Raw genomic sequence first — 25,095 nt, 5'->3', positions numbered from 1 at the left:
TGGCCCTAAGCCAGGGCTGCCCACCCTGCCTTGCCGGTCTCTTCTGGAATCCATTCTGTGTTGTCCTTACTTCCTGGCACACTCCTTTGTTAAAGAAGTCTTTTCGTTTTGTTTTGGTCAAAGACTTACATGATACATACGGTGGCGCAAACTTCCGAGCCTCCGCGCCAGGCGTGCCGTCGCTACCCAGCGCCACCCCAGGGCACGACTGCGCAGCTTGATTTCTGAGTGACTCTGGTCTGGCAGAGGTTTCCTTCGTCAGAAAACGACCGGACACTGTCCTGCGCTGCAGTCCCAGGAGGCTTCCAATCTGGTGTGCGAGGCAGGGCAGCAAGCCGTCACCGTGCACAGGAAGGTGACAGGAGCCTGGAAAGGAGCACCTTCTGAGGGGCTGAGCAAGGCGCTGGCATCCAAAGCAGACGGGATGCAGAAAGAGCCACAGAGCTGATGCTGTTTTTACCCAGTAACCGTCCACTTTTGTTGTCTGTCAAATAGTTGACTCTTTACATTTATGATGTTATTTGACTTTTAACATATGTTTAGGAAACGGGCACAGCTTTCACCATTTTACAGGCGAGAGTGGAGCTTACAACAGGTCACTTGCTCTCTACCAGATGAGGATGTGAACCCACACAGTTTCCCCCGGAGTCCGTTCCCTCAACACAACGTTCTCCTTCTTAACTGTATTTCTATAAACCTTGTGGCACCTTCAACTTGAGTGACAACCACATTAACAGCTAACATTCGCCACTTTGGCTCCCCTTGTTAAGTCCACACCAGAACTGACCGGGATAGACTGAGTAGACGTGTCACCTGGTGTGTAGAAGACCTTTCTACTGCAGCCGCGCGACTGTCACAGGTCTCTGGCCCCGGGGCAGTCAAGGAGACAGGTGGCCGGAAGAACGGGAGCTTGGCAGCCACAGCTCAGGACCGAGGAGGAATCCACACGCTATGTGACATCGTCTCCACCCAGCACCCGCTGCAGACCTTCCTGATCAACCGTTGACCCCACTCTGGGAGGGACATGGACCTCTAGGTCCCACCCACTCTTAGGATGGTCAGTGCTACCCAAGCTGCCGCCTGCAGAGCCCAGGAAAGGAGACCCCAACTTGGCTCCTCTCTCGCCTCCATCCATCTCCCCCAAGCCAGGACTCGGTGCTCTCTCCTGAGGGGCCTCTGACCCCACAGCCAAGCGGAAGTTCTAGAACTGTAGACACCAGGAGCTAGATGTGAGCACGAGCCAGGCGCAGGGGCTCCTGGTGACGCCCAGCAGGTAGGGACACAACCAAAGACCGAATCAGGTCACGCAGCAAGCCCTCGCCTCCGCACTGGGACCGTGGGCACACGCAGCTCCCCACCGCCTCGCCACGCACACGCTTCCAATTCCCACGCAAGACTTCAGTGCACGTGTATGTGTCACGTGCCAGCCCACGCCACACTTAAGTCAGTTAAGTGGCACCGAGTTCCTCTCTGTCCAGGTAAAATGACTAGTCCCAGAAAGGGGCGCAGCTCGGGTCAGCTCACCTGGGCCGGGTCCGCAGGCCACTCCCGGCCTGGCCGAGCCACGCACAGTCCCCAGGATGGGCCCAGCTGGCCGTGCCCTGTCGGCTGCCTGGAAGCAAGCGGGCACCTTCTCCCTTGGGCCACACTCTTGCCCTTGCTGAGGGAAATCACAAAAGACCTCCAGGCTGCTTGAGTTAAAGTTTCCATTTATTTTATTTTTTTTACAAAAATCCAACGTAAGACCATTGTGCTCGTGACTGGAGAGGGTGGGATGGATGGGCACGGCGTGGGCATCAGCGCGCCGCGTTCCCAGCAGCAGCTCCCTGCGCGCACCAGCAGCCACTGTCATCTCAGGTGGGACCCCGGTGACCAGGGAGCCCTGGCTGTGGTGCAGGCCCGCAAGCCCGGAGACCAGCGCCAGGAGCCGAGGCGCGGACTGGCCTGAGGGCCCCGCGAGCTGCCACGGAGGCAGCGCCCTCACGGTGACAGCAAACTGGAAACAAGGTCGCAGCGGGCCCTGGGCGCCACGACTAGCTAACCAGGTGTTACCTACGGACAGCCCGGGGTCTGCAGAGCCGCGTTCCTGTTTCGGGTGGGTCACGGGTGGTGGGCGACACCGAAGGCAGCGCACTGGGCCTCTCCCGCGCCCGCCCGCAGCGCGCCTCGGCGCCGCTCCTCAGGAGGCCTCGCCAGCAGCACGCCACCTCTCACCGAGGAGCGCGTGCCCTTTAGGGACACGGCCAGTCCGAAGTCGAGTTAGTGTTCCTTTCGGGGCCACAGAGTGCTGCCCTCGTGTGAGGCTCTGACACCGTCGCCCTCCCTCTAGCACACACTGTCGTCATCCCTAACTGTAGCCCGCTCAGCTACTCGGTCTACCAGTAACATTCGGGGACCCAGCACTCTGGTTCCACTAAAGGGGGTCCTACCACAGACTGCCCTCGGCTCACCGGGTCCCCTGACAGCCAGTTCAGGCGTTCCTCACATTAAAAGAAACAAAATAAAATAGCAGCCACATACATAGCGCAACACACCACGTTCTTTGGCTCCCCAAGGGAAGAGGCTACTGCTAAAAAGAATGAAGTCAGAAGTAAAGGAAAGAGCGATTAGAAAGCTCAGATGCCAGGCAGTCTGGCCCCCTTTGCTGGGCTGCTGAGAAGCACAACCTCATTCCGGGGTGGCTGCCTCGGTGGGGGAGCTACGAGAAGACGCCAGGGGAACCTCTGGGCAGCCCCGGTCCTGTCTGCCAGTGGGAGAGTGCCCTCAAGCCGAGCCAGCTCTCCAGCTGGGGGAATCTACAAAAAAGAGCCTGGCATCAAAGTAATACTTGCAGAGAACACATTTGGGATGGGCAGGTCAGAGGAGAATGTACCCCAAGAAAGAGAAGCACAGGATGTCAAGGTCTAGGGAAGACAGAACTGGCTTAAGGCATGTGCATGACCGGGACAGACCTGAGCTTTTGTTCGGTTGCTAGAAACCTTCTGTAGTCAACTCCGCTTTGAGAAAGTGGGGTTCACAAAAATAGAAGTCATGGGCTAAATCCCTGACAGACGCCACTTACACCCTCTTCAGTTCCCCTCCTGTCACCATGACCAAAATATTAGCTTATTTCAGTTTCAGCCCAAGGAACGGAAGTTTGGACTGGGAGTGGTGAGTGGCAGACGTGGGGTGGGAATGGACAGATTCCAAGGCTGGATTTGAGCTCACACAGCAAATCACAGCCTCCCAGTGTTCCAGCACATACTAAACCTCAGGGGGTCCTAGAGCCAACCTGGCATCAGGGGTCCAAACCACAGGTAAGTAACACAGGAGGGAGGTCCGGACAAAGGCGGCGGGCAAGGTGACTTTCACCCAGGTATCCATCCCAAGGCAGGTGCCTGCCCGCCGGGTGGGATCCTCAAAGGATGCTGGCTTGGGCTACCCTGGCAAGAGCAGGCCGACCGGCAGACCACTCGGCCCACACCCGGCGTGTGGCCTGCAAGGTCTGTCTGCTGTGCATTTACCCAAGAGACAGCACTTCAAGAAAAGCCTGACGCCCAAAAGCACATCATCATTTTTGACAAGAGGGCAGGGCACAGAGAGCCCCTGGGAGTGCTGTCTTCAGGCCGCCTACTTCCTCGGCAAGGGACAGTGGGAATGCAGGGACAGGTCCTGGGACAAGCCTGGATGAATCCTCAGAAACCACTGCAGCTGGCAGAAGGGTCCTCCCCAAGGATTCTCGTGAGAGAAGGTGAGTTAGACCACTGGCCCGCGACGGGAAGGGGAAGGGAACAGACCCACAGATCTCGTCCTGTCCGAGGCCCATAGGACGGCCAAGTCCCTCCTTTGCTTGTGTCTGCACACAGATGGCCCTGGGAGGACGGGAGATGATCTTCAAGCATGAGCCAGGAACAAGAGGCCAGGACCCATCTCCGCCCAAACACGGAACACAGGAGCCTGATGGAGCCCTCACTTAGAGAGGCAAAAATGTCAAACCCTTCCTGCCAAAAATACATATATATGTGTGTGTGCGCACACATACATATAAATAAGCCTCAAATGGCGAATCTGAAACTTTCTCTTTTTAAATAATAATAGTTGTTACTGAATTTAAAAACCACAAACCAGCTGTCCCGGGCTATGAACTACGTGAGTGACTCCACAGAGCCCCGTGGGTCCTCAGTGTAAGCTATCAGTCAGTGCCCTGGAGGGAACCCTGGGGGCCCGGTCCAGGGTTCCGGGCCCAGTGTGGCGGACTTCGAGATAAAGGCAGGCGGCTATCTCCTTCCCACTCTTCCTGCTGCCTCTCCCAGCAGGGGGCCTGGGCCACCCACCCAGCGATGTCCCCAAGGTCCTTTCAATGCCTAGGAACCTTAAGAGCCATCTCCCTCTCTCTGCCCATCCTCTCCCCAAAACCTGCAATGCCCTAGATGAACTTGAAGCACTTGGTCTTGTCGTGGGGCAGGCGGGTCTTGAAGAGCACAGAGTCCACCCTGAACTGGGTGTACAGGAGGGGCATGTAGCCGTACACCTTGACAAAAAAGTTGATACACTTGTGCCGCTCGTGGAAGTGGGAGTCATCGTGTGACAGGGCCTGAGGGCAACCCGGGCATCGGAAAGTCCACCGAGAAGTCACCTGGGAACAGGGAAGAGAGAGACGGAGTGAGAATCACGGTGCTGAGGCTGACCTTGCGGCTGAGCAGATCCAACACCCTCGTTTGCACGGTGAAGACGCCGAACCCCCACGGCGACTCTCGTGCAGAGTGAGTTAGGAGCCAGGGCACAGCCCAGGGCTTCTTCCTACCAAGGATGCATCTAGAATGCTAGGAAGGTGTTCCTTCCAAATGGCCCATACTTCACAGATAGGAGAAGCCTGAAAATGTGTAGCGTTATGTGTCTCAATGGTTCTATTTCTAGTATTTATCTTGCCTGCACAGCAAGATGCAGGTACAAAGTTGTTTATTTCATCATTTTTAATAGCAAAATACTAGAAAGGTACCTAGAGACTAGGTAAATTATAGCATACCATACATCCAATTTAAAAAGATGCTTAACAAAATTATATATATGAAGACATGGGAAAGTGGTCATATCATAATCTAGTTATATTATTAGATATGTCAAGCAATTACAAAATTACAAAGAGTAACAGTTTCATTACAACAATGTGGCAGACCAAATAGCATAAAACCCCCTCAGCACAGAATAGCTGAAAATGCAGGATGAGATAGACAGACACCATCTCTTTAAATCCACGGCTGAGTCTGGAATAAGAAATGAAATCCTCGGAGAGCCCACGAGACAGCCAAGTGCTCTGCTTGTAACTGAACGTGGGAAGCAGCACTGGCAAAGGTGGCCAGGGCCTTCTGGAACGTGCGCCCCAGCGGCAGGAAGCAGGGGCCAGAGGGAGCCCCACAAGACAGACGGGGAGGCAACGGTTCCTTCTCCCTCTCAGCTCCATGCGCCGAAGGGAAAGTCACCTCTGAGAAGTTCAAACCACAGCCGGCCCTCACACCCCGGGGGCTGGAATTATGTCACGTGTGTCCTGAAAAGCCCCAAGATGCAAATGCGGCTGAAACCGGCCTCAGCAGCAGTGACCCCAGGCACAGGGAAGACGCAAATGCAGACTGCCTCTGGCACAAATCCACGCCTCAAACAACTGCCTTGAATCAGATCCCAAAGAGATCTGAGTGCACAGTCAGAAAGATGGGAATGAGCCACATGAGGGAAAATCTGTAGAAACAAATACTGTACCAGAATCAGATCCCAAACCACTGCAGAACAGCAGAGTTACCAGTGACCGTAATAATGAATGTGTACGACACGTACAATGCAATTTTGAAAGATACTTAAAGTCTGATCAAGAAACAAGGGACTGTCAAAAAAGCCTGAGTGGACATGAAAAAGAACCTAACAGAACAATGGAAATAAAAAGCATATTGAATTAAATCAGACACTCCATGGATGAGTGTGAAGGGAAAATCAGTGACGAAAAAGTATATCTATAATTATTACTCAGAGTGAAAAATACTGACAAGATAAAAAAAATGATGAGAGCAAGATGAAGCGACACTGTGTCATTCATCTCATTCGCATGAAGCTCGAAACAGGCAAAACTGATTCTGAAAAAGACACAGAGTAAAACCTAAGGAAATCTGAATGAAGGGTGGACTTTGGTAATAAAATGCATCAAGACTGGTTCATTAATTGTGACAGATGTCCCATACTTATGTAAGATGTTAATATAGGAAACTCGATGGAGGTCTATAGGAATTCTGTACTCTCTTCACAACTGCCCTGTAAATTCTAAATCTAACTTAATCTATTTTAATTAAAACCTATTCTAAATGAAAAGTTTATTTAAAAAGCAAGCTCCATCCGTTGGTGTCTAAGAGCTAAAAAAAAAAAAAAAAAAAAAAAAGGCAAGCTCCAGTGTTGAGGGATACATACTTTGGTGATCAAGTATAAAGAAAAACAATGAAATGAATACCATCAAGAACATGATAGTGATGATTATTAGGTTCTTGTGGCTACCATAAACTCAGTGCTTAAAATAACAGAAATTTATTCTCTCCTGGGTCTAGAGGCTGAAGTCTGAAATCAAAGTGTGAGTGGCTCCATCCTCTCTAAAGCCTCTAGTGGGGAGTGTGTTCCAGGCCTCTCTCCCAGCTCCCGAGGCGGCCAGCAACCCTCAGCGCCCCTTGGCTTGTGGGCACATCACTCCAGTCTCTGCCTCTGTCGTCACGTGGTGTCTCTCCTCTTCTTATATGGCATCAGTCACACTGAGCTGAGGCCCCACTCAACTGTAGCCTGACTTCATCTTAGTTTGATTACACCTGCAAAGACTATTTCTAAATAAGGTCACATACTAGGGGTTAGGACTTGAACATATCTTTTCAAGGGACACAATTCAATAGTCTGCCCCTCCCCCCATCCCCAAAATTCCATATTTTTCCCTGTACAAAACACATTTACTTCATCCCAACATCCCCTAAAGTCTTAACCTGGTCCAACGTCAACTCTAAGTCGAAATTATCATCTAAATATAATCAACTCAGAAAGTCCCAAACCTCATCTTCTAAATCTAAATCAGATATGGCTGAGACTCAGGGCATGTTTCACCCTGGAACGAGGTTCCTCTCCACCTGTGGACCTGTGAAACCTGGAGAGCAAGTTGTCTGCTTCAAAAAAACAACGGTGGGACAGCGTGTGACAGACTTTCCCATTCCAACATGGAGAAATAGGAAGGGGAAAGGGGCCGTGGATCCCAAATGAGTCCAGAACCCAGCAAGGTAAGTGCCATTAGATTTCAAGGCCTGAGAATCACCCTCAATGATCTGTCTTCTTGCACTGCCAGGACAGCAGCCCTACGGAGGTGGCCCTGCCATCTGGAACTGAGGAGGAGGTGGCTCTGCCTGAGCCACCCTTAGTCATTCTCCCCATTACTTCGAGTATCTAATGCCTCAGCAGTCGAGGAGCTCTGTCAGTCTGTTTCCTGCCTGTTGAATCCCAGAGGTTTGACGGCCTGCCTTTGTTTCCTCCTGTCACTCTCCCCTTTGGCACAAGCTCCGTGTTTCTGAGCTCTGGAGGCTAGATGTCAGGAATCACGGTGGCAGCAGGGCCATCCTCTCTTTGGAGACTTGAGGAGAGGATCTGTCCCATGCCTTTCTCCCAGCTTCTGGTGTTGCCGACACTCCTAGGTACTCCATGGCTCATAGACACATCGCTCCAACCTCTGCCTTCATTATCACATGGTGACGTCCCGTGTGTCTCTGTGTCTCTTCTCTCCTTGTAAGGACATCGGTACTGAGTGCCCGCCCCAATCCAGTGTGATCATATCTTAATTATATCTGCAAAGACTATTTTCCAAATAAGATTACATTCACAGATAAACAGTTCAAGAATGGACAATTCCACCATTGTACAAACTCCTCTATATAATAGAAAACAAAAGGGGAACATGTCCCACATTACAGCATGAGACTAGTTATAATTTTCATACCAAACCAGAAATAAGTAATACTAGAAGGGAAAAATATACTAGAAGGGAGAAAGCCACTGAAGCAGTGGTTTCCAAATGTTTTTAATCATGTAACTCATTAGTAAAAAAATGTTGAGATTGCATCCCCAATATATTTATAAATATATATAACTCTATTATGTAATAAAACATACAAAAAAGGAAATCTGAAAGAATGAAGTAACAATGATAATATAAACTGAAGTTTGAACATCACTTAACCCATACTGTAGATATTTTAACCTGGGATAATTCCAGGTAACTCAATCTAAGAGAAAATATTAGTTTTATGCTTATTAACAGTAAGGAAAATCTTTAACAGATGCTGAGAGCCTGTATTACCCAAGAGAACTAAGAGGTTCACTTATGTTTCCCTTCTCTGCTTCCCTGTATCACCTATACATCTGTCTTCTCAAAGCTTTCCAGGTGAGTTTTTAATCCTTTATTCTGAATAAAGCCTATTTATATCCTAGATCTTTCCCCCCCTTGCAAAATCGTACCTTACTCAAAGCTATAATATGACATTAACTCCCTTTTCTTTAGTCAGTATTAAGAAATTAACATTATTGAAAGAACACTGCTAATCACATAAAGCAGTCAAACCTTCCTAATTCAAACAAGAGAATAGTTTAACAGCAAAAACTTGAGGTATTTAAAGCAAAAGAAAATCACTATTTTTGAACATAAAATAGTCCATATACCTGGTTCGATACTATGAAATAAATAGATTCAGAATATGAAAACATTCTTAATCTGAGCCTTTGATTTTAAAAAGTCATCCGAATCTTAAATTGAATTCTTATATTCCAATTAGATCAAGAAAATTCACAGAGAATACTTAGTCTTGAAGTCTTTACTTGGTAAGAATCACGTATCCATGTCCAATTTATTTCCATCTTACTCTCTATACTGGAGAGGTGGTTTAGCTAATGAAACCTTAGCCTAAGAACATAGGAGATAAACATGTTTTAATGAAGATAAAAAAATTCATCATGACTGTGAGTGCTCAGGTGACTGACACTATTATTAGATACCTAATCACTCAGATACTTGAAGTTTTCATGGATAAAGTCTTCCGATCCACTAGGGAAGCATAAAAGGAAGCATACATCTTGACTGAAGTCCAGTCCCTGGCCACATAAGGAAGGATATATAAGGAATAGAAAATCACACCAATCATTCACTTCTAATAACTTTGCCTCCTTACCTCAAAATTCACAAAGAAGTGTGCTTTTCCTTGTTTAACATCAGACCTACCACTGTACATGGAAGACACTATTTTTATATAAATAGATGTGACTACTGTCACTCACAGTTTTCATAAAAACAATTGATACATTATGTTGCTAATTCTTTTGTGAGGCTTCAGCAGAAGTCTCAGCAATAGAAGAAACTATGGGCAATCAGGAGTTATGTTCTAATCCCGGGCCACACTTGGGCAAAGGTTTGACTGTGCATGAGGGGATGCACAAGGCCCCCGCATGCACTCCTCTCTCTCTCTCCCTCTCTATCATGCTTTGTTGCACGGAACAAATGTCCTCTGGTTACCACTAAGATTTTTTTTTTTCTAACAGCATCTTGCTATGTTGCCCCAACTGGTCTCAAACTCCTAGACTCAAATGATCCTCCTGCCTCAGCCTCCTGAATAGCTGGAACTACAGGTGTGTGCCACTGTACCCAGCTTCTAAATGTATGATTTTTGTTATTAACACATGTAGTAGATACTTGCTCTACAACTTACCTTCAAAATATAAGAAGAATGAATTATTTACCCATGGCAATGTGACACCCATGAAGGTAATCCTCTTCAATTATAAAATTAAGTAATATGCCTTTTTGATAATAATGAAAATAAGACCTTAACTAGTTTTTTGACCTTTCTGAGGACATCAGTATAAATCCATGACAAACACAGAGCACAGTCATGCATATCATCCATTTGAAGTGACAGATTCTGTTGTAGTATCTGTTGCAAGCCCCTTACCAGGCCTCATAGCATCTGCTTCTGTAAGGACTGACGCTCTAACCCTTAGCAGGATGCTCGAACTTGTTGCCTCAGCTGGCAGTGACCATAGGAAGGGTGACGGAACTGCCCGAGTATAAAATTGGCTTATTTCTAGACCAAACCCAATCAGCAGTTCAAAGACAAAAATGGAACAAAAATTTCTAGAATTCTGAGGGCACTTTTGTTTTTGAGCAGATAATTTATACAGCACTTACGTGCCAAGCACTATTCTTAGAGCTTCACATATATTAATTCAGAAATTCTTGAATATTTTTGTTTGATGGACAGCCTCCCTGCCCCCCACAACCCCAGTTCGGCAATCTGGTGAAGGCTGTAGACTCCTCAGAATGTTTTTAGAAACATAAACTAAAATACATGGCATTACAAAGGAGATAAAATATGCCGAAATATAATAATATACAAGCCCTTCTATTAATGCATTCAACAACAAGATCTCGGGAAAGTGTAATAACTACCATGATTTCAAAGCAGTGACAAACAGAAACAGTACGTTTTGCAGGTAATGTAACAAATTTAAGAGATATTATAAGAAATGTAACAAATATGTAAAGAGATATTATAACAAATGTAATGTGATATGAAAGTATCTGTGATTTCCATTGGTGACAAGTCACAGTTACTGCTGATACTCTTGTGAATTGTAGCCTGTTTCATAAGCAAAGAAAATGCTGAATTCCAGGCAGAGATTAATAAAAACAAAGAAGCAAGATCTTTCCTCCCCAAGCTTTAAACCCTCTGAGTCCTACCACCCACCGGCCGTGGGAATGAAGACATTAACAACCCATTGAACCCCACCAACAAGTCTATGATGGGACAGGTGGCATTGTTATCCCAGCTTTACAAGTGAGGACTCCAAAGCGTGGCACGGTTACGAACTGCGCCACTGAGAAAGGAGTGAGTTCAGTAAGCATGCATCCACAGTCCCCCGCGTGGCGGGATCTCACCTTGATGGGGGGCTTCCGAGTGATGTGGGAGACGAGGAAGTTCATGGCGATGTCCTCACAGTTGATGTACTCATCCACCATGTCTCGGATGGCCTGGGGCATCACGTAGGAATACAGGTAGGCATAATACTGTCGAGGGAGCAAAAAGAATCACATGCTCTGTTAGAGGCCACAGTTTGGCGCCTTTCAGCAAAAATATGCATGGATCTGGGGGCTGTGTGGGAGTGCGTGGGCGTGTTCAGGTATGGCGCTCACTGGCAAGTACTACTGGAATGAAAGAGCTGGAGTCAGGGGCACTGAACATCCCGCAGTGCAGACCTTGTGCAGTGAAGAATTATCCCGTTCAAATTGCCACCATCACCCCCTTTGAGAAACGGGACTTCATGTAATTTCCTTGGTACCTCAGAGATTTTGAAATCAATATAAAGATTTGTTAAACTAGGTCAGACCCTGGTTCAGCTGAACAATATCCTATCTCTGACAATGGCAAAAAAAGGACAGGTGAGGAAAAAAAGCCTGGTTATCTTTTCAGAGCTCAGTAAACCAGACTCGTGAAACGTCCCTCACCTCCTCACTTGCAGATTCTTAAAGCTGGTCACTTCTCACCATCACCACTGGCTACCCCCTGCTCCAGACCACTTCATCTCTCCCCTTGATTCTTCAAATCACCTCCTAACTCGTGTCCCTGCTGCCATGTTTTCTTCCCTGTGTTCTAGTCTCAGCACTGCAGGGGACCATGTTACAACTCAACCCAAGTGAACACGTCACTCCTTTACCCCAAACCCCCCACCGCTTCTGTCTCACTCAGAGGAAAAGCCAAAGTGCTCAGACCGTCTTGCAACGCCCAGAGCATGGTGTGAAGCCACTCGCCCTGCCAGAGAATGCTGCTACCTTTTCAGCAATTTGGGGAGCTTGCTGTTAAACATAGCCATTATTAAAGATGCAATGACATAAACTTTAAATTAAATTATATTAAAAACCCAAACAATAAATACTTAAAACTCATCACTTCTTAATTTATATTTTACTACTATCTATTACACTTTACCGTTATCTTGAAGTTACTTGTGTCTATTGTGTCTATTGTGAAAATACTATATAATGGTGCACAACTGAGCATCTCTTCCCAAATCCATGTTCAGTGACTCATGTTGACAACTTGAGATCAGCCAACGTGAGACTATTTATACCACAGAAATCAGCAAATACTACAAAATGGGGTCCATATTAACTGCAATGCATTGTAATTTGCTGGTGACAAACACACGAACAGATGAGGTGCCCAGTTAAACTGCTTTACATATGTTATTACCTTAAATAGTACAATCTGTATAGTGAAATAATGAATGATCATAAAATTTTATAGCCCACAGTAGTTTGCTGGTTATCTTGTAGCAAAGTACTTAAGAGTTGGTGAGCTTAAAAGATTTTATTTATTTATTTATTTATTTTTACAGAAAGACAGGTGATTCAAATCTGTTGACCCTTTAAGTAGCCAGTAACTGTCATTAGTATGCTCATGAGAATATATTTATTAAACACAATTCATGTCTTCAAGGAAAAGGTAACATTTTAACAGTAAGAACTGCCTTTAAAAAAAACTATACAGAAAGCATTATGAGAATAAATGTTTATAGGCATTTCCACCAGTATGTTGTTTTGTTGCCAAAACTGATGTATGCTTATCTGATAAACTTGCATACCTGCACATTTTAAAAACATAGAAAAACTTTTCTAACCTGTTTAAAAAAAAAAAAAAAATATATATATATTTTAGAAAAGGTCTCAATCTGTCACCCAGGCTAGAATGCAGTGACATCATCATAGCCTACTGCAACTTCAAACTCCTGGGCTCAAGTGATCTTCCTGGGTCAGCCTCCAGAGTAGCTGAGAGCCACCGTGTTCAGCTAATTTTTCTAATTTTTTTAGAGATGAGATCTCACTATGTTGCCCAGGCTGGTCTTGAACTCCTGGCCTCAAGCAATCCTCCCACCTTAATGCCATTCTCATCAGCCTTTTCTTACCTTGTGAAAGAAGGCAGCGCCTGTCAGCACCATGGACAGCTCACAGGAGTAGTTGGAGTTGTAGAGCCAGGACTGATGCGGTATGTCCCATGCGTGGTACCGGCCAGGGAAGCCCACGATGCGATCCCGTGCTTCTCTCCAGACCCTCAAAACACAGAAGTACATGCACACACCTGAGTACATAGCTCTAAGATCACCAGAAATGTTTCAAATTACTGCCTCTATTTTGCAGGCTCTGGTCCTTAGGCTTTTACTTGTTATCCTTTAAAAAAAAAAATCACAAATCAAATAGGATAAAATCAAATAAAAGCAGTGCCACATGCAGCTTTCTTAATAAGCACTTAGGGTTCCTCTAACTTCTGGCAGTCAGCATCTCTCCAGCCCTTCCAGAACAAATAAGCTGAAATAACATGGGAAGGGCCTTCCAGAATGTGTTGTGTACAATAACCTGCTAATAAGCAGGCAGATGATATCAATTTCTATCTTTAATCTTATTTAATGTCTAAAAAAAGTTTTGTTTGTAATGAACATAATATGTTAGTTCAGTAGGACATGTATGTAACTTATGGATATTGCATGCTTAACTTTTCTTTACTGAGCACATAATAAAAAAAATTCTGGTTTCACCACTGAAGACTACTGCCTGGGGCAAAGCCCTAATCCCTAACACGGCAGGGCTGGGAGACACCTGTGTGGTGAGATGGTCTACAGGACCATACAAGCAAAAGGTTTCATTAAATGCAAGAAATAAATTGAGAATTCAGTGTTTCAACAGAAACGTTTACGTATCTCTAACTTTATAGGTAAGGCCTAACAAATAAAATCAGTCCCCAGTTTGACAGGTTAAAATTGGAGAGCCGAAAGCACTTAAGCTCCACAGAACCCGACGGGCCTCAGGAGATTTCAACTGCCTGAGAAAGTCTCCTGTCACATGGAACTTCAATTCCTAAAACATAAAAGATTTCATTTCAAAAGAGTCCCTCTAATAAGTTTCAAAGCTTCTAATCTAGTCCCACAGATGAGAAATCACAACTTCTATCACAATATAATAGCCTTCTAGGTGGGCCTCTTTTTTTGACAACTGATTTTAATTGTGGCAGATATATGTAAAATTTGACCATCTTAATCATTTTTAAGTGTATAATTCTGTGGCATTAAGCACATTCACACTGCTGTATAACCATCGCCATCACCCATCTCCAGAACTTTTCCATATTCCCATACTAAGCTCTGTCCCCATTAAACACTCAGGCTCCACTCCCACCTCCCCCAGCCCCAACAACCCCCATTCTACTTTTCTGTCTCTATGAATTTACTCTAGGGACCTCATGCAAGTAGAATCACACAGTATTTATCCTCTCGTGTTGTATACGCTTCTGACTGTGATAAATAATGCCATGATCATTCATGTACTGCTTCTTGTGTGGACATACACTTTCAATTCTGTGGCCCCTTGCTTTCACCTATCCCTTAAGAATATCTCTTTCTTGACTACGTAAGTTGAAATTAGTCACGATCTATCTTTTCCAGAGGGAAAAATTCTTACACTTACCCTTTCCTTTGAACTTAGGACTGTTTCATTCCCATTAAGGTGAAAAAAAGCAAATTGGGGAGATTATTAAGAGAAAGCTTTTAGATCAAAGGATGCCCAAACAAATGAGAAAAGAGCAGGGTGAGAAAAGGTTAGGATCTGCAGCCGAGATAATTCACCAGCTCCATTACCAGAGGCTAAGCCTCAAATTCAAATCATTTGTAAGAGACACATTAAAAGGCTTCCCATTATTCTCTTGTCACCTGGAAATCTGCTGGGAAATGACACGGAAAAGCTCAAAAGTCTTCCTAAATTGAGGGACACAGAAGATAGCAAGTATCAGCTATCTAAGCTTCAAACTCATCAAAGCTGAGCTCCTTATCAAAATCATTCTCGGGGTCTGGGGCAATTGGCAATCCTCCCGTTAACATCCCACGACTCTGTTCGGGGCTCCCAGTCCTCCAGCACACACTAAACTGTGTCATGCTGTAGCAGCAATACAGCCCCTCTTCCCACCATCAACAGTAACATCTCAACAGCAAACACCATTCCCAGAGTCACTACAGGGCTTTCTTTCTTTCAGCAAAACAAGTGGTGAGAGCCAACTATTTATTATCATGTATAAAGGAATATATCCTGGCTCACACCTCTAATCCTAGCACTCTGGAGGCCGAGGCAGAAGGATCACTTGAGCCAAGAAGTTCAAAACAAGCCTGGGCAACATAGCAAGACCCCACCTCTACAAAAACAACAACAAAAAAATTAGCCGGGCATGGTTGCACACACCTGCAGTCCTAGCTTCTCAGAAGGCTAAGGAAGGATGAATGCCTAAGCCTAGGAATAGACAACCCGGAGAATGAGAGAAAATATTTGCAATTCCTATCTCTGATAAGGGACTTGCATCTAGATTAAATGCAAGAACTCTTACAACTCAATAATAAAAACACAAATGACCCAAACAAAAATGAGCAAAGATGGCCGGGCGCGGTGGCTCACGCCTGTAATCCTAGCACTCTGGGAGGCCGAGGTGGGTGGATTGCTCAAGGTCAGGAGTTCAAAAATGAGCAAAGAATTTGAAAAACCATTAGAAGATACACAAAAAGGCTAATTGGTCAATAAGCACATGAAAAGATGCTCAACATCATTAGTCTTAAGAGAAAGGAAATCAGAAGTATAATGAGTTACCATTTCACAATGACTAGGATGGCTATAAACAAAAAAAAACAGAAAGCAACAGGTGTTGACGAGGATGTACAGAAATTGGAACCCTCATACACTGCTGATGGGACTGTAAAATGGCGTAGCCACCTTGAAAACAGTCTGGCAGTGTAATTCTTCAAAATGTTAAAACAGTTATCACATGATCCAGCCATTCCATTCTTAGGTACAGACTTAAGTGAAATGAAATGTTTATACAGAAACTTACACATGAACCTTTATGGCAGCATTATTCATAATAGCCAAGAAGTAGAAATGACCCAAATGTCCATCAGTAGATGAATGGATAAACAAAATATGGTATGTCCATACAAAAGGAACAAAGTACAGGTACATACTACAAGATAGATGAACCTTAAAAACATTAAATGTAATGAAAGAGGCCAATCATGAAAGGATATAAATTGTATGATTCCATTTATATAAAATGTCCAGAATAGGCAACTCTGTAGAGACACAAAGATTAGTGACAGTCTAGGACTTATAGGGGTTGGAGAAAAATGGAGAGTGACTGCTATTAGCACAGGGTTTTTTTTTTAGTGGTGATGAAGATTTCTAAACTTAACCATGGTGATGGTTGCAGAACTCTATAAATATACTAACAACCACTGAATTGTATACTTAAATGAATTATATGGTATACTAATTATGTTTAATAAATGTTGCAAACGAACAAATTACAAGAAAAATGATCACACACTCAGGCATCACGGTAAATGTCAAACTGCTTTAAAAATTTCTATATGCTTATCCTCAATGTTTGTATTTACCTCACTGTGGACAAATAACAAAACTGTCCCTGAACTAATATATCGGTCCAAGACAGACTGAGAATAGCCCTAATCTACTCCATTCTCTTACCTGCAACGTACTCTCCAGTGGGACGCTTAAGCCCTAACAGCAATGACTAAGACTCAAGAAAGCAGGAGAGTTGCCTGGCTGAGTGGAAATTCTGGAGCTAGACAAACCCAGTTTGAATCCCAGCTCTGTCTGCTACTCTAGCTCAGCTCTCTTCTCTTGGATCTCAATTTATACTAACATAAAATGGACACAACTACAACTGACATCACGTTTCAGGAGGATTAATTAGATAAACCAAAGTGCTCAGCTGGTCCCTGGCACACAGTATAGGTTCCATAAATGTTAAGTGCCATCATCACCATCATCAATCAATCACTGCCACACCCTCCTTCTCCTCTTTTACCTCTTGGATCTTTGCTTTCAATGCCCTCTTCCCATAAAGTGTTTTGGGCCCAGGATGCTGGCACTGCTCCACTGCTCCAACACACAGCAACACGTTGCTTCTGCCTGCCTGGGAGTCGTTTCCTGTTCCTCTGACAACAGAAACCTCAAATTTCCTTTAGAAAACTACCCCTTGCTTCCACTCTCAGCCCACGTAGTTTGGGTTTAAGGACGGTATATTGGCAGCACCAGGAACAGGCAGGTAACCACGGTTTAGCCAATCAAAGAATTCCGTCTCCCTGGCCTCCGAGGAAAACCTTATCTGAGGAGCAGAGCAGAACCCAGAGACAGAGAGAGGAGGAATCCTCCCACCCCGCCGCATCCTACGTCAGCCCCAGCTACCTCTAAGGGTTTCTCGGTTACCATTACCCAAGAAACTCATTTTGCTGTTTAATCCAAATTTGATTTGGTTCTCTGTCACTTGCAAACCGAAGTGTTTCTTGATGAAAAATCAGTCCCTCACCGAAAGCCAAACATGATTTCATCATGGCGGAGGTGAGCGTCGTCGTCGATAGACAGGATGGCCTCCGTCTCGATTTCGTTCCAGGGCAAGAATCGATTGTTCAAGCTGTTCTTCTCAGTACGAACCACCTGTAACGAGGAAGAAAAAGCACTAAAAAAATCAATGCGGTGTTATAGAAGGCAAAACCAAAACTTCCTTTAGGTCAAAGGAGACTGTGGCTAAATTAACTGAATCGCTTTGCATGATTACTCACCACCTGGAAAATCTAGCATATGCCTTTCAGGAATAAAAACTGCCTCGTAATTGCACAAATGTGTAAGGATTTCACATCTAAGCTTTATTCCTTTGTTTACTAATTTTCTTGTGAAGCAAGCTAAAGCTGAGGATTATTTTCACATGTGCAATAAAGAGCCTAGGGAAATTAAAAAACAACTTTCCCAAGAGAACACAAGGTGGCAGAGTAGAACTGAGATTCCAGTCCCCAGCTCTGGAATCCTGCAGCATGCTCACAAATGTTAAAACCAAACTCAGAAATCTCTGGAGTCTATGTTATTTCTGACACCCCAATTTTAAGGCCTTTTTTGGGGTATAAACCAAAAAAATAAAAAGTAAGCCCATCCTGTGGACATTACTTCCTTCATTTTTGCAGTTCCTACCTACAACGCTGACTAGACATGCTTGAGCTTTCTTTCTTTTCAAGGTATAATTTATTCAGTAAGATAGTTCTGTGTCTATCAAATCCCAATTCAAAGGATCATCTAACCAAAACAATTCATATTCACAAAGCAGTATTTTCTTCATAAAAAGACAACTAGTGCCTCAAACAGTAGCTACATTTTAACAAAAAAAAAAGATTTTTATTTAAACCATCTGATATAAACACAGCTGTTATTCACCTTGCCTCAGTACTTTGATAGCTCACTTTATTTTTACACTATCTTTATCTAATTAGTCCAACTAATGAGGAGCCATCATTTTATTCTTGAAAACAAAGAGAACCTCATAAGGAATAATCTCTTTAGAAAGCCAGGAAGGGGCACCTCACTCTCCCAGGCCGTGTTGCCCACACTGAGGCTAAGCAATGCCAACCGCAATGAACAGACTGGATCCGAGATCGTAACGTTTAAGAATGTTTCCAAGGCACTCCCTGACCTCACTGGCATTGTCTTCTCAGCATAAAATGCCTTTTCTTCCATTCTCCCCTTGAGACCCAGCTCCGATGCCTCGTCACACCCTCCTTGTGAGAAAGAATTTCTTCCATGTTCTTAAAGCAGTCCTCAAACGTCTATTCATTCATTCTAGCACACTTAGAATCCAATTAATCCAGAGCTGGAAGTGCCCTGGAGACCATCTGGCCTGACGCTCACTTTATACACAGATAAACCAAGGCCCAGGATGACGTCATACAACTGGCAAGCTACAAGAGCCACAACTCTAACCCACACCTTCTGACTCCAAATTCAGTCCTTTTTCTGCCAAACTTACATTAACTTTTTTGTTTTTTTAGAGACAAGGTCCTGCTCTGTCACCCAGGCTGCAAGGCAGTGTCATGATCACAGTTTGCTGCAGCCTTGAATTCCTGGGCTCAAGCAATCCTCCTGCCTCAGACTCCTGAGTACCTAGGACTACAGATGTGCAACACCAGTTTTTTTTAATATTTATGTTGAGACAGGTTCTCGCAATATTGTCCAGGCTGGTCCCAAACTCCTAGCCTCGAGCAATCCTCCCACTTCAGCATCCCAAAATGCTGGGATAACAGGCATGAGCCATCACACTCGGTCTCCTGGCATCGCCCAGGCTAGAGAGAAGTGGCATCATCATAGCTCAGTGTAGACTCAAACTCTTAGGCTCAAGCAATCCTTCTGCCTCAGCCTCCTACATAGTTGGGACTACACCCAAGTGCCACTGTGCCCAGCTAATTTTTTTTTAACTTTTTGTAGAGACAGGGTCTCACTATGTTGCCCAGGCTGATCTCGCAAACTCCTGACCTAACCAATCCTCCCTCCATAGTGCTGGATTACAGGCATGAGCCACCATGCCTAGCTCTTCCCCTCCCTTAAACAAACGAACAAGCAAAAACTTCTTAATTATTCAAGGGACTCATTCACTCAATAAATGCCAAGTGGTGGGAGCAGGAAGAAAGAATATACAAAGGAAAGAAAAGAAGAAGGTAACATAGCGAACTGGTTTTCCATTTATAAATTTAAATATGGGTCTAATGCAGCACAAGAAAATAGTATATATTTTAGCTAAGACAAGTCTGTTTTAATTTGTAAGAGAAAAGGTTGCCAGCAATCCCTGTGTAACTGCAGGTAAACAGCACAGGTTAGAGCTTCAGCATCAAATGAGAGAATGCTCATAAAGACCACACACAGCACCTGGACATAGCAAATGCTCAAAAATTGTTAGCAATTACTGTAATGTGAGCACTTCTTCCTCTTTTAATTATCATACATTTTACATGTTCTACATTTTATACATTTATTTTAATTTTTACACATCTTATATATTTATATATATTTTTTTTTTGAATAAACAAGCTTGTACCTTTCCAAGAAATTTAGTCTTAGTAAAAAAAAGAAAAAATATAGATTTAACTATGGTCAGAGGTGCTGAAACCTAGTTTTACTTTAGATAATGAGTAAGTCAAGTGACCTAAGGCAATGAAATTCTCAGTCTGATTCCTTACTCCGAATCAGTAAAGAGAATAAGGGGAGAGCTATTACCTAAAGAATGGACTTGCTACAATTAGTAAGTTATTTATGCAACCTGACTTTTCAGTAATTCCTTTAAACTTCTGTAATTCTTACTGTTCATTTCTGATTTCTGGTAGCTTTGTTTTACATGATTTTCCTTTGAAGCCATGCAGCCCATTCTCAAACAGAAAGAGAAAGCCACAGCTAGAGCCACCAAGTTATTAAGTAAATTGTTGTCAAAGGAAAAAAAATAAGCCACCCAGACACACCAATACCCAGGGAAGCCGCCCAGGCTTTGTGCAGTCTTCAACCTGGAGAAGCTGGACTCGGTCTTTCCTGTTAGCTTCACCTAGAAATCACAGTTGTAGGAAATTATCATCTGATTCATTCAGGGATATTTTTTAAAGCAGAGTGGGTACAGATAAAAAACACAGAGTACCCATTTTCTAAGGAGTGATTCTTGAGAATGCCTCGTCTTGCCGGAGGTCTGGCCACAAGTAAAGCCTTTAGCAGCCTGCGAGGCCCAGTCCCAAGCCAGAGAGTGGATGATGCCAAGAGTGCACTGCCAAGGCAGTTTCCCGAGTTTTCTCTCCTTTCCCTAATAGACTACTGGGAAAATGATGTTAAAATAATCCCCCTGGCATGATCCTTAAGTTCCCAAAACACAGAACTCTTGTTCAATTTGAGTATCAACAGCTGGGAGGGAAGGAAAAGGGCAGTGAAAAATAATCTCATCTCAATATTTTCATTTGGGAAAAATGGTGCTTTCCAGCTTCCAACTTCCAGAGACCTCGTAGTCACCAAGGATGTATAAGCTCATCTCTGAACTTGCCATCTCCACCTCCACCCACCACTCTGTCCAAGCTGCCATAGCCCCTCACCTAGGCTACTGCAAGTATTTAACTGCTCCTGTTCTTTCCTCCAGAGTCCCACAAAATTCACATACCTTCCAGTTCAGCACCCTCCAAGGGCATCCTGACACACCCAGACTCCTTACCACGGCCTGTGTGCTCCTGTGCACGCGGCCCTGCCACCTTCTCCAACCTCCTTTCCAGCTCTCCTTCTCAGTCACGCCTCCCAGATGCACTGGGTACTGCTTCTCGCGCTTGCCATTCCCACAGACTCCGCCAGAATTTGCACGGCCCATTCCTCACTTCATTCAAGCTTCTGCTCAAATGTCACCTCTCCAAAGGGCCCTTTCCAAGGCATCCGTGCCCTTTATGAAGAGGAGAATGAAAAACGAAGCCTGGGGCTGGCTGCCAAAAGACCGTCTTAGGAATCAGTGCGCATACACTGTGAAGATAAGCAGTGTTTTGAGTGGGCTGGGCTACGCCCTTAATAACAGAAGGATGTCCCTTTCATGACAGCCGTTTTAAATCTCCAAAAGGACAGATTCTGAGATTCTCATTTCCACAGGATGCTCTAACAAGGCCACCCTACTTACTGTCTTCCAGAATATAAAGCACAGTAAGGATGATGTGTAAACTGTTGAGAATAAAACAGTAACTTAAACCAAAATTGTCGGTGGGACTATGTAGCAGAAAGGGATCACTTAGTGTTTCTGCTTCCAGAAGGGAGTAAGCTCCTACCAGACTCGATCTTGCTGCAGACAGCAACTGTAAACTCTAGACAAAAATTACAAAAAACCAAAAAGCAACTTCCTGAAAGCACAAGAGAAGTAAGGTGGCGAATTATGGAGGGTGCTGAAATCTAGCGGGAAGGAATTGTTGATGTGGGAAGTTACTGTTGCTTTTACCCGGCGAGCAGGCCAGAGTCCCCACCATGAAAGACAGGGAAGCTCTCGTGCAAAACCCAGTCTTTCGGCTTGAAGAATAAGAGGAAAGCATTTGGGGGCAACCACAGCCCCTGGAAAGAGAGGAGGAAACTCCAGAAAGGAGAAAGCAAAAGACGGAAGCTCTAATTTCTACATCTGAACTGCCCAGTCTCTGCCCACCGTGCATGCTTGGTTCATGTGAGCAAAGCAGCTCATTATGAAGGAGCTTGACTAACGTATGAGTTGCATTTGAGACAGAATTTTTCAGTGTGAGTCCAACAAAAGTAACTGCCTGCTAAAACAAAACAAATCAACACTTTCCAGAATCAAAAATCAAAGTAAACCATGCTGAGGCTTATCAAACTGCTAAAAACCAAATATTTTTTTTTAAAAAAAGTCCTGAAAGCAGCCAGAGAGAGCCACACATTACATACAGCAAAACCAAAATTTGGAACCCATCGACATAGCGTCAGAAACAATGGAGGTCTAGAAACAGTGGAACCTCTTAAAGGAGCCAAGTGGTGGTCCCCAAGCTAGCAGAGAGTTTTTCAAAAGACTAGATCTCAAGTCCCTCATAATGATAATACTCTCTATTTGACTTTCATTAGTTATCTCTGCTATCATGCTCCAGGAGCTAAGGAACCCGACTCAAGTGTTTACAAATTATGCAGCACCTGGGAGAGAGCACGGACTCACCACCGCCTGTGTGTCTGGCAGTCCTCCGCCATCAGATAGGGACCCGCTTCCACTGGCGGCACCGCTCCCCCCCTCTGCAAGTCCCGTCTCCTTGCCCAGCCGCCACCCTATCTGAGCTGTTGTTCTTCTTACACAGAGCATGTGGAACAGGAGTGTCCAAGGATGGCAGTGATGAAGATCACCTTCAACCTAAGCTAGAGCTCTTTGTTATGTAACTAATACCTAGAAAAGAGTAACTTTAATATACAAGTCCTATCAGGCACCCCTAAGACAATCCTCCACTTAAATAGCTAGGGCTCAAAATGCCTCACAGCCCAGATATCCAGCATTTATGCCTATTGCTCAGTTGGGAACCTGAACATAAGAGCAGCACAAATTGCTCAGCACTTTCTGAAATGGCATGGGGGTTCCTGGGTTGATTTGTTTAGCCAATATGCTGATTTCAAGTCATTCTGCCTGAAGGACTGGAATCTGAGAGATCGCCTGGAACCACCCTGGTGCTAAATTCATATAAAGATTTATTAACCTTAATGTAATCAATAGGTTATGTCTACGTCTAAGTGGAAAAACCACTCTAAAATTTATAGCAGCGCCATTTTCCTGTAGGGGAGAGAGCTGCCAGCCTCTCTCTAGTCCTGACAACTGGGTCTACACCTAAGAAGTGAGTAATTTCAACTGCTGCCCCAAACACCTGCTTCTCTTAAACAGAAAGCACAGTCAGAATATTTAGAGACTGGAGGGATACATGTACATTTAAAATCTAAACTAATAAAAAAAAAAAAAGAGAGAGAGAGAGACTGGAGGGAAATTCTCTAGCTTGAAGTTGTTTCTTCTTTTTTTAAAAGAACTAGAAAAAGTTTGTATTCCTAATATGAGAAAGCTATTTAGATGGCCTCCTGTTTGGAAAGTTTCTGGCATCTTCCAACTAGGTATTGTACTATTGCAATGGGCTGCCCAGTAATCAAAGAGGACTACTTATTTCCCACCAGAGTTAAAAGAAAGGATTAGTTCTGGCAAGTTCTCTGATGAATTTCAGTCATTGTTAACCGGGTGGCACCAGCTTCTCTATATCCCTATGAAAATCAAAGAAAACTCAGGAAAAAATGGAAAACAAAGGCTGCTTTATTATTCTACTATTTGAGCAGCATCTACCTTCTCATAGAGCAAATCCTTGTTGTTTTTTTATTTCAATGACACTAATAAAGTTGAAATTGAGAAAGAAAAGTGAAATTTATTTTGGAAGAAGTTCTATAATAGAAATCTCCCTATTCACAAAACTTTTATTACACAAGATAAACTCTAGGATCAAAAGTCTTTATAACCCTACAGTCTTTGAATAGCCTCAGATTATAAATTAAGTAATAAAATACAAGAAAAGACTAGCAGCATCATTAAGAAAGACAATTTAAAGCAAAGATTGGTAGGTGCTTTGTCCAGGAGTAAGTGGGCAGTAACAGCTACGACACAAAGAGAAATGATTTGGAGGTTGCAAGCAACCTGTGTCAGTGGAGTCAGCTGAAGCTCCACAACACGGGCAGAATATGCACACAGGCTTCCATCTCCTTTTGACATTAAGGGTAAGAAGGAATCATATAATCATTGAGTACCTTTCTAGAAGGTATTCCTTGTCTTATCTTGGATTTCTCTTTAACCCTGAGGTCAAAAAAGTTAATTAACTTACCAAAGATCACAAAATGACTACTTAATCCCCGGTCTGTATTATTCCAAACCTCATACTTTTCTTTTCTTTTTTTGAGACAGAGTCTCACTTTGTTGCCCAGGCTAGAGTGAGTGCCACGGTGTCAGCCTAGCTCACAACAACCTCAAACTCCTGGACTCAAGCAATCCTGCTGCCTCAGCCTCCTGAGTGGCTGGGACTACAGGCATGCGCCACCATGCCCGGCTAATTATATATATATATATATATTAGTTGGCCAATTAATTTTTTTCTATTTATAGTAGAGACAGGGTCTCGCTCTTGTTCAGGCTGGTTTCAAACTCCTGACCTCGAGCAATCCACCCGCCTCGGCCTCCCAGAGTGCTAGGATTACAGGTGTGAGCCACCGCGCCCGGCCCCCTCATACTTTTCTTATTACACCATGCTACTGCTTAGAAAATAATTCAAATGAATTAGCTCCCCAATGAAATACATTTTTAAAAAACTGGAATTCTAGCAATGCATGGCCCATCAGACCTTTTGCCCTCCCTTGCTACCTTTTCCTGGAAAGTACTTACGCTGCCGGTTGATTAGTTGACACTTTGCTTAAGACTTGCTCTAAGGCTTCTCATTTAAGACAGACAGGTTGCCATCTCTCTTCTAGATTGCCAAGTTTAATTCAGCAGGTGGATAAACAAAGCCCTCAGAACTAAAGCCCTATCCTACATATTTAGCTATTATTTTTTCCAGTAAAATATAGCACTTAACCATGAGAGATGGGGTTAAAAAATGAGGAAGAATCTACAAGGCACTCTAGAAAAGAAG

The 25,095-nt window shown here is 44.2% G+C and overlaps 1 protein-coding gene across 10 annotated transcripts in view; it reads right to left on the bottom strand.

Annotated features, from left to right (window-relative positions):
* Positions 1-483: 483 nt before the first annotated feature.
* Positions 484-25,095, bottom strand: part of EXTL3 (exostosin like glycosyltransferase 3) — an 83,261-nt gene continuing 58,649 nt past the window's right edge. For all 10 annotated transcript variants that reach the window (XM_020282450.2, XM_020282451.2, XM_075997137.1 and 7 more), the window contains 4 exons: positions 17,448-17,575; positions 12,994-13,138; positions 10,970-11,098; positions 484-4,615 (listed from right to left, as the gene is read on the bottom strand). In XM_020282450.2, the coding sequence (XP_020138039.1) occupies positions 4,406-4,615; positions 10,970-11,098; positions 12,994-13,138; positions 17,448-17,575 (612 nt within the window). In that variant the 3' untranslated portion in view covers positions 484-4,405. The remainder of the gene's footprint in view (positions 4,616-10,969; positions 11,099-12,993; positions 13,139-17,447; positions 17,576-25,095) is intronic.

The sequence above is a fragment of the Microcebus murinus genome, chromosome 24, assembly GCF_040939455.1.
Source record: "Microcebus murinus isolate Inina chromosome 24, M.murinus_Inina_mat1.0, whole genome shotgun sequence".
Lineage (NCBI taxonomy): Eukaryota > Metazoa > Chordata > Mammalia > Primates > Cheirogaleidae > Microcebus > Microcebus murinus.
This window is presented reverse-complemented; position numbering and strand designations above follow the sequence as displayed.